The following is a 9,485-nucleotide window of genomic DNA, read 5'->3' as shown; positions in this document are numbered from 1 at the left end:
CTCCGAAACATACCAGGGTATCCCAGGGCCCTTCCAGCGACACGGTTAGATCAGGGTGAAAGCCAAGCTGTACAAATCATTCTTACTGATGATAGTACACTACAATTAAACGTTGCAACAACCGGTAGTTAGACTAACAGCAGTACTCCTATATCGACGACCCAAGCTTCAAAAATCTCAATCGCAGGTAGCTTGGAGAGATGCAATCAAGAGAGCATGAATTCTGTTCAGCAATTAATACCATCATCTATTGAGATCTGAGATTTAAAACATGCATCATAGCTGCTTGGGGTAAGTACAGACTGCAGGCTAAACATCCGGTTCCAACAACGATCAAGTGCCGAAGAAGCGAACACCCTACCAACTAAACTGCATCACTTCAGGGACAACACTTGCAACTACCAACTCAGAGCGAGCGGCCACTACTAGTAGTCTACTGCATCTAGAAAGACAGACAGCTTCCAGAGGCTAAAAGGAGCAGCAAAGCCCGGTTAGGCCCACGACGATGAGAATTTCCCTACTGACTGCAAGCACTTGGGCAGGCCAGAGCTCCTCCATCCGTCATCCATCACTCGTCACCCTGCAAAACCAGATTCAAATGGACGGAACGAGTCAGATTTGGGATCCACAAAGTAAAACCAGCAGTGGAAACACAAGAGCAGGCAGGGAGGACTCGGGAGGCTTTGCTCTCACGGACCTCCTCGTCCTCGTCGTTCACCTCGGACTTGGACTTGTCAGAATCACCAGACGCTGTGGGGCCTCCAGACTGCAACGACAGATGACACATGACTCGTACATCACATACGGACGAATTTCTAGGCACTGCTGGGCAAAGTGAGTGGAGTGGAAACATACTGTACCTGCTTGTTGTTGTAGGCGTCCATCTTCTTGGTGTACTCAGCCTTGAGCTTCTCGGCCTTAGAGACGTAGGGAGCCTTCTCCTGCAATTCAGAAATAGCACAACGTCAGAGGGTGTTCCATCTCAGTACTAGTTTCAGACATAAATGGAAACAAACATTTACAGCATCAGGGCGTCAAAGCAAGTGATCATGCAAGTTCACCAACAAAACTCTCTATGGACGAACATATTTCAACATCGAATTGAACAAAATAGTGTCGAGTCCCCATAATCTATTGAACCAAACAGTCAGTATCAAAGGAGGATAGGACTAGGCAGCAGCAAGTCCACAGATCTGAAGTCTAAACAACCGTCTAGTAACTTAGCCGCCAGTTACAATAACAAAACATGAGGCATGGTGAAATTTGAATTGATATCAAGAACAAAACCGCCACCCCAAGTTCGAATTCAACGAACGATGGAATTTCAACAGATCTAATACTGCAGCAAGTAACCACATGATATATGCTGATATACAGACCGAACACAGGGGACCCAACCCGTACGAAACTAGAGAAGCACATTCATCGTAAGAGCAACAAAGCATATCGCAACTAACTGCAGTCTCAAACGGTTGAAATGGGCACGGGGAGAAAGCAAACTCACGGCATCAGACAGGGACTTCCATTTGTCACCACCAGCCTTGCCAATCTGCCATTCAGAGCCACAAACATCAGAAACACAAGTTTCATACCAACGCATCACGAATATTCGAATCGAATGACAGAATCATGTATGAAACAGCGCCTTACCACGGAGACTTGCTTCACATTGGGGTGCTTCTCCTTGTAGTCCTTCCTGAACTCCTCCCTGCAAAATCCAGACCCAACCGATCAGAACAAAATCCAAACAACGGGAGAACAAAGGCCGCGTAATCTAAAACTCACATGAAGACGAAGAACGCGCTCGGAGGCCTCTTAGGCTTGTTTGGGTCCTTCTCAGCCTTGGTCTTCCTCACCGAGAGCCTTCAGCAAAAACAAACAAATCCCCATCAAAACCGCAAAAACAAAAAAAACGAGAATGGATGAAAGAGGCGGCCAAATCGGATAGTACCTGGAGTCGCCGCCGCTGGACCTCGCCCTCGCCTTCATCTCGAGACCTACAGAACCAAATCCAATAAAACCAACAGCAACAACCCATCGCAACAACATCGAATTGACAACGATTTGGTCTAGATTTCGCAGTACCGTGGGGCCGGATCGCGCCGAGGGTTTCGGTGTGTGCACGGAACCGTTTGTAGGTCTGCGTTGCTTTGATACGAGTGGAGGGGAAAGGAGGCCAGAAGGGGGGCGGCTTTTAAAGGCAGGGGCGGTGGGCATTTGCGCGGGATCTAAATTTTTTTTGCCACGTCACCGATCCGGGCGCTCGCCTCCCATTGGCCGCGCGGCGCGCCGCATGCTGCTGCCTTCCGCTAGGAGTACGTGATCTCTGGCTAGCCTGCGGGGTCTGCTTCTATGGCTTGGATGGGTTGGGAGCCGCGGGCCCATCCTGTCAGTCGCTTTGTGGGTGGGGCTCGGGTTATTTTCGGCTGGAGGCGGGAGTTTTCAAGGTGTGCTTTCTTCCGCCCGCGCTGTGCTTCTTCGAGGGTCAGTTCGGCCATTTCGCGCTATAGCGAAAGTGGTCGAAGTTTTCGGGCCCACGTGTCATCCGTGGTGGGGAACATGCCTTTATTGCTTGCTGGTAGTTATCCGTATGCGCTCATGGAGGGCCCGCATGTCAGTGTAGATATGATTGAGTGCACCTGCTTTTTCTACTGTACATAACCGTGCACCGTATACGGGCCGTATAAGTAATGAATTAGATTAGATCGGGCCGTGTCCATGATTGGGCCTAATCGGTCCAAGCGTGTGATACTCAAACAAATGGATCGACGGTAAAACCACAAGAAATCGAACATATTATGAGCTTGTTTATCAAAAAAAAAGAGGGCTCTAACTCTGGAAAAATAGATCTAGAGCGCTAGATTTACCGTGGAATAACTTTGCCATGGAGCTGAGCTCCCACAAACTTGTTTGGAAGATTTTCTATCTTTGTAAACTCGTTGGTATATTCACTGCATTGAATATTTTCTATCTTTGTATCACATTTAAATGTTCTAAGGACTTTTCAAATTGGCAGACTCAGAAACTTAATTAACACAAACATTGGATCTCAGCAATTTTTCAACACTTTGCTTGCCAACTACATCACTATACATGCATTATAATATTTTACATACATTTTCTCGATTATGCATGGTACTCATTGACTTTGCCTTTTTTAAGGTAAAAGGACAGAAAGAAAAGCAATGAAAATCATATTGCCAGTTTTAGCAAGAGTTCTACTGACATTCATATGCCTTATTGTATGGGTTTTCATGTGGAAAGGTACATGCACTCTTTTATGGCAAAGGCAAGCATATATTAATTTTTGCACCTATACCCATACCCAACTCTACAATATTCTCACAAGAAAAGAAATGCAGATGCCCATGACATTTTGGAAGCAGGCAATAGTCCGAAACTGCAAAATCAGAAGAGGTTGGTCCTGGATGACTTAAAAACCCCTGATGGCTTTGGAGAAGGAAGTCCTACTAAAGTCTTTGAATTTCTAGTTGTAAGTTTCAGAGATATTGTAGTTGTAACAAATAACTTCGATAAGTCATTTATGATAGGACAAGGAGGTTTTGGCAAAGTTTACAAGGTAACTTATCTGCTTTAGTTTCATTCTTGAATTGTGCTTTTACTAATTCTATATCAGGGTCTTATTCATTGTCCATTTCAACTACAAGGCAAACTTAGATGGTCGAGAAGTTGCTATCAAAAGGCTCAGCAAGGATTCTGAGAAAGGAATAACAGAATTCATAAATGAAGTTGTTGTAATTGCTAAACTTCAACATAGAAATGTGGTTAGAATTCTCGGTTGCTACATAGAGGGAGATGAAAAGCTATTGATCTTTGAGTGCATGGCTAACAAAAGCTTAGATTCCCTCCTTTTTAGTATGATCTAATTGCACATTATAGTTTATGGTTCAACAAAATTGTACTTGTTTATTAATTATAAGACATTGTTGCCCTTTGTAGATACCACGTGCAATATAATACTAGATTGGCTAGCACGGTTTAACATAATCAGAGGGGTGTTGTGGCAGAACCTCCTAAGTTATAGGGCCCACATGCACCTGTCACTGTCCGACGACCTTTGATATTTATGCATATGTTTCCATTAACTTAAAAAGACTATCGGGTGTCCTCGGGAAACCCCGAATCATCCACGATTTCCGAGCAGGATCACGTTACAGAGTCATTGCAGTATTACAACATTTATTCAAATATCAATACCAGAGTAAAAACAGCGGAAATCTTACAATAACATAATTTACAAAACAGTAGTTTCAAACCTCGCAACTAGGTTCGATGTTTATTACAAAACGAAATAGTGGAGTGGCATTATAATATAATACAAAACATACAATGAAACTGCCCTGCCCACGGGCCACACATTTACTTCTCATCGTCATCACAAGGAACAACTGTCATGCAGCACGATCCAAAACAGATCTGCTCATGAGGCTCACCTGCAACAAGGGTCAACGAACCCTGAGTACAAAAGTACTCAACAAGACTTAACCGAAATAATAACTGATAAACTTAGGAATGCAGACTCAGGAATTCAAGGTATGGCTTTAGCAATAATCAAAGTTTTTTTGCGTAAAAGCTTTTTAACAAAAATCTTTATATAGAAAACTTCATAAAATCATATACAAAGCTGACATGATCTGTGTTGAGATCATGAAACTTCATATCCAACACCTTCACAAGCCTTATTCGAATTCCAGTTATTAATACTACGATGATGAACAGTGAGTTGAGTCTCCATAACCGAGGAGCAACGACGATTCGAACCGATTAAAAACCCAGCTGGGAATTCCAGACCACACGACATATGCAGGTCCCTGACCTTCATATACCTACCCTCGGATCCTCTAAACAAGAACGGGTCCGCGCCACCCAATAACACAGTACTCCACCAATCCAGCCCATGGCCACGTGGGTACACGCTATTCCCACCATCTCTCCACTCCTAGTGCGCGAGTAGCCATTCTCGTACTAGAATCGCCAAGTTAAGGCTTACTGGAGTATGTGGTTAGTACTACAAATTCTCACTTCATGCAATTCAACAACGGACATGCCTTAATCGACACAAGCGGAAAAAACCCGCTCACAAGACCTCCATGTCTTGTGGCTCATACTCACCGAGTCCGCCCGGTCTAGATTTATTACTCCACATTCCCATATCACATGATAACATAAGTTAACCAAAATTCCGTTTAAAGTTCATAGGTGACAGGTAATCACCCGACTTTCATCGTTCTACGCATAGCTAAGCAAAACTAGGCATATACGAATTTAAAACTGGTAATATGGTAAATATGGAATAACAAGGTTGGTAATGCACCAATTTGTTTTTCACTTGACTCCTAATCACTTAATGCAGTAAAGAGAAGCAAAAGTGAAATCAATTTGTAAAATACAAGGTAGGGTTGTATGCATCCGGGGCTTGCCTTCATTGATGAAAAAATCTGGTTCCTATGACGTTTCACAAGTATTCGATCCGACCTCAACAGACGGATTAACCTCCTCGACAACTTGGTTAATTATCACATGTTCACCTTCATTCACTACACGTAATAACAATGCCATGTTTAGCATGATGCGGAATACGAAACGTGATGCTCGATGATGGATGCAACAATTAACAATTTGAATACAACTTTCCTTCACGGTACAGTTGCAAGTCAAACAAACTAAATCTTTTTCGTAACACATACATCAATTACCAAGGATCATTATCAACAAATGACCCAAGGTCATCACTCAATCAAAATTTCAAACAAAACCTAAATCATTAAAGGCTACTATTTGCTTTTATGAATTAATTATTTAATTCAAAATTATGAAATAAATCAACTTATTCTGATTGAGCTCAAAATTTTACTAAATGTTCATTACATGATAAGTAAGTGGCAAAACAAATTTCATAATTTTTGGACAATTAAATAAGCCTAGAAAAATCATGGAAATCCATTTATTAATAAATTGAGCAATTTTTATCACATTCAAAAAGTACTGAAAAAATTATTTCATATTTTTCTTAAATACTATACATCATAGAGAAGTCACACAAAAATTTTCATAATTTTTGGAGCTCTAAATAAATCTACACAAAAATAACAAATTACATCACTATTCATTCAAATCTGAAAATAGAAAAATCCATTTGAACGCTGAGTCGCTGACACCATGACCCCACATGTCATCTTCAACCTCCGACGTTGACTACAATGACGACGGTGCTGACCGGCACAAACTCGCCGACGGTGAGATCACCAGCGACAGACAAAGCTCAAATACGTTCACGACAACAGGACGCATCGATTGGTGGCAAAATCAAGATCCAACCGTGACTGGACCAAGCACAACGCTGGCCATGGCGGACGCGAATGCACGGCGGTGCTATGCCAGCGACAACAAGCCGGTAGCATTTAAACAAAAGGTCTGGGAAGCATCAGTAGCTTACCCCGAACGATTTGGAGTCAATTACCGAGCCTAAGGAGCAACAGCAAGGTGGTTCGACAATCAGCGCAAGCACGGCGGAGCAAAACGTCGTCGGTGATGGTGTACCGACGACTGCAGTGGTCAAAATGAGCAACCAACTATGGATTAAGTACCACAGCATCGAGACGAAACGGAATCAACCAAAACCAAGGACGGAGATGCACCGTGGAGCTCTAGCCGCGGCGAATCGTGCTCGGCAGAGGGGTTGCCGGCCACGAGGAAGAAGACGACACAACTCGAGTTCCCGACGAAGACAAGCTGAATTGGTGGGTTGGCTAGATGCGCAAATAGTAAGCGAAGTTGGAACTAGCTTATTAGCGATGGTGGAGCACAACAACGATGGCGCGGGCTCGCCGGAGATGAGTAAGGCGACGGGAAAAATAGAGCAAGGAGAAAGGGCAAAGACGACGACGGCTCAGGCTATAAAGGGGGCCAAGAAGCTCGAGGAAGTTGCGTTGTGGCCTTTACTGCGCCAGCGTGACGCCAAAACGGCCATGACCGCGCCTGGAACGCCGAAGAAGGAAACGCCGGCAATGTAGCTTCGGCGGTGGACGTTGTTCACAAAAATTACAGATTTGCCATTCACCAAAATTCACAAATTACTCTTAAATTTTCATAACAACTCAAAAATCTCCAAAAACAAAAGTTGTTCAAAATCAAAAGTTCTACAACTTTGCTTTTATAACTATCTCCTAATTCGGTCTAGATTTTGAAATAAACTTTTGAATTTGAATAGGGAAATTTACCGAATTACGCCTTTTTGAATTACTCCAAATTTTTCTAAACAACTTGAAAAACTCCAAAAACAAACTTTGTATAACTTGTCAAGCTCTACACTTTTGCTTTTGAGCTCAACCCCAAAATATGCTTAGATTTTGAAATGGATTTTCAGAGTAGGGTTCAAATATTGAAAATCGGGGTTTTCGGAATTTCAAATCAATACAAAGATTTCGAACTTGATTCAAACAATACCAAGCAATGCTTATAACATAAATGTAAACTTATTTTAGTGAATTCATACAAAGTTTTTAATATGACCAAATGCCTTGCAATGCATATGATGACATGACAGTTTTAGTATTTAAACACCCGGGGTGTTACAGGTGCCTAGCTAAAGGGCTTCTATATCTCCATCAAGATTCAAGACTAAAGATAATTCATAGAGATCTCAAAGCAAGCAATGTTTTGCTGGATGAAGAGATGAGACCAAAGATAGGAGACTTTGGCATGGCAAGGATGTTTGGTGAGAACCAACATAATGCAAACACAAAGCATGTTGTCAGAACATAGTGAGTGATACCTTTGCTGAAATTAGCATACAAATTAACCAAGGTTGCCAAAAATATAACTCTTGTGAGAAAAATATTTATGGTGGCTACATGGCTCAAGAATATGCAATGAGAGGCACATTTTCTATCAAGTCTGATGTGTACAGCTTTGGTGTGTTGACGTTGGAAATCGTAAGTGGTGTGAAGATAAGCTCTACAAATCAGATAATGGACTTCGAAAACCTTATAGTATATGTGAGTATAAGCTGATTTCGTGAAGAACATACATTGAATTTTTCAGCACAACCCTAATTATTCGTTTGCTTTATTCAAGCATGGAACCTATGGAAGGAAGGGACGGCAAATGATTTGTCTGATTCAAGCATTGCTGAGAGCTGCATACCAGACGAGGGTCTACTTTGCATCCACATAGTGCTCTTGTGTGTGTAGGACAACCCCAACAATAGGCCACTCATGTCAACCGAAGTATTCGTCTTTGAGAATGGAAGAGCGACACTTCTTGTCCCAAATAAACCTGTATATTTCGCCAACGCAAATAATGAAGTAGAAGAAGTAAGAGGCAACAATCAAAAGTCAAATAATAGTGTGACTCTTTCAGTTCTGAAGGGAAGGTAAGCTACTTTTGAGTCCTAGATATGGCAAATGACATTCATTCTTTAAAGGAACACTCGGAAAATATATATGCATAGTACTAAGGGTGGCTACAATTGTGACTAATTTTTCCATCTCTGTTTTTGACATTCTTAGTATCTGAATGAGGATGGAAACTAGGTGATCACGGTGTGAGAGCATTACATTTTAATATAAATGGAATACACTACTCAGAAAACTTATGGAGGGAATGCGAATGTAGCCAGGAGCTTACAAAGAATCAACTTATATCATGATCAAACAACATAGTACTGCCGAGTAACTTAAATTTGCTAAAAACAACTTAAATTTAGGGAACATGGTACAAGAGAGGAGCCTCACCTAAATAAGAAACTATGCCCTAGTTTGAAGTGAGAAAAGACAACCTTTACCATCTTGACAATAACAAGTCACTAGTCTACAACATAAGCAGATTCCTAAACTGACCCAGCTCTACTTATGCAAGTTTGGCACATACAATTCACTTATATCTTGAGTAGCTAGCTATATAGGAAGTAGAGAGCTATCTTGTTTGTTGAATGCTCTTTGAGAGTAGTATAGCCAAGAAGAATAGTACGTTGACAAGTGCTACAAGTTTGGAGTTGAAGCCCCATCGTTAGCGAGTTTCTTTTTCACATGAATGTAGGCAAGCACTGAGGTAGTTGAATCCATTCTGAACTACACGCATTTCCATACACTCTTACTCCAAACCATTTGAGAAAAGCATATTACATCTTATTGCCAGATTAACGTCTGGGCCAAGCACACATGGATTGCACTCTAACTGCCAAACATAGACGAGACAAGCAATGAAATAAAGAATTTACTAGTGAAGCCCAAGAAAAGCAAAGACAAACCTAGGAAGAGATCTGATTGAGAATAAATGTTGCACGCCTTTCCACTTATGACAATATACGAAACACTTCATGATACCACAACACACAACCATAGTCTAGATCGGTCAAAATGTGAGTTGGTAGCCCGCCCGTGCGATTTAGAAATGTGGTATATAAGAACAATCAGGAAACATCAGGAACAGTAAATGGGTTTACCAGTATAAAGAAGAGCTTA

At 41.8% G+C, this 9,485-nt stretch overlaps 1 protein-coding gene across 2 annotated transcripts; it reads right to left on the bottom strand.

Annotated features, from left to right (window-relative positions):
* Positions 1-221: 221 nt before the first annotated feature.
* LOC136550101 (HMG1/2-like protein) lies at positions 222-2,189 on the bottom strand. Of its 2 annotated transcripts, none has more exons than XM_066541572.1 (8): positions 2,086-2,189; positions 1,952-1,997; positions 1,786-1,863; positions 1,651-1,708; positions 1,505-1,549; positions 861-941; positions 698-766; positions 222-580 (listed from the first exon to the last, which is right to left on the bottom strand). In XM_066541572.1, the coding sequence occupies exons 2-8, from the start codon at positions 1,987-1,989 to the stop codon at positions 569-571; spliced, it is 381 nt and encodes a 126-aa protein (XP_066397669.1). In that variant the 5' UTR covers positions 1,990-1,997; positions 2,086-2,189; the 3' UTR covers positions 222-568. The 2 variants fall into 2 exon arrangements, with proteins under 2 accessions (XP_066397669.1, XP_066397670.1); XM_066541573.1 differs by having other exon boundaries at positions 719-766.
* Positions 2,190-9,485: the final 7,296 nt, after the last annotated feature.

Source organism: Miscanthus floridulus, chromosome 4 (genome assembly GCF_019320115.1).
Source record: "Miscanthus floridulus cultivar M001 chromosome 4, ASM1932011v1, whole genome shotgun sequence".
Lineage (NCBI taxonomy): Eukaryota > Viridiplantae > Streptophyta > Magnoliopsida > Poales > Poaceae > Miscanthus > Miscanthus floridulus.
Note: the sequence above shows the minus strand (reverse complement) of the source record. Positions and strands in the feature narration are given on the sequence as shown.

What these genes read in the sequence shown, in the direction of transcription:
- LOC136550101 (XM_066541572.1), bottom strand. Translation starts at nt 1,989, where the DNA reads ATGAAGGCGAGGGCGAGGTCCAGCGGCGGCGACTCCAG. An exon ending in GGAAGTCCCTGTCTGATGCC is followed by an intron (nt 942 to 1,504) that starts GTGAGTTTGCTT and finishes TCTGAATTGCAG; the next exon opens with GAGAAGGCTCCCTACGTCTC. An exon ending in ACGCCTACAACAACAAGCAG is followed by an intron (nt 767 to 860) that starts GTACAGTATGTT and finishes CTGTCGTTGCAG; the next exon opens with TCTGGAGGCCCCACAGCGTC.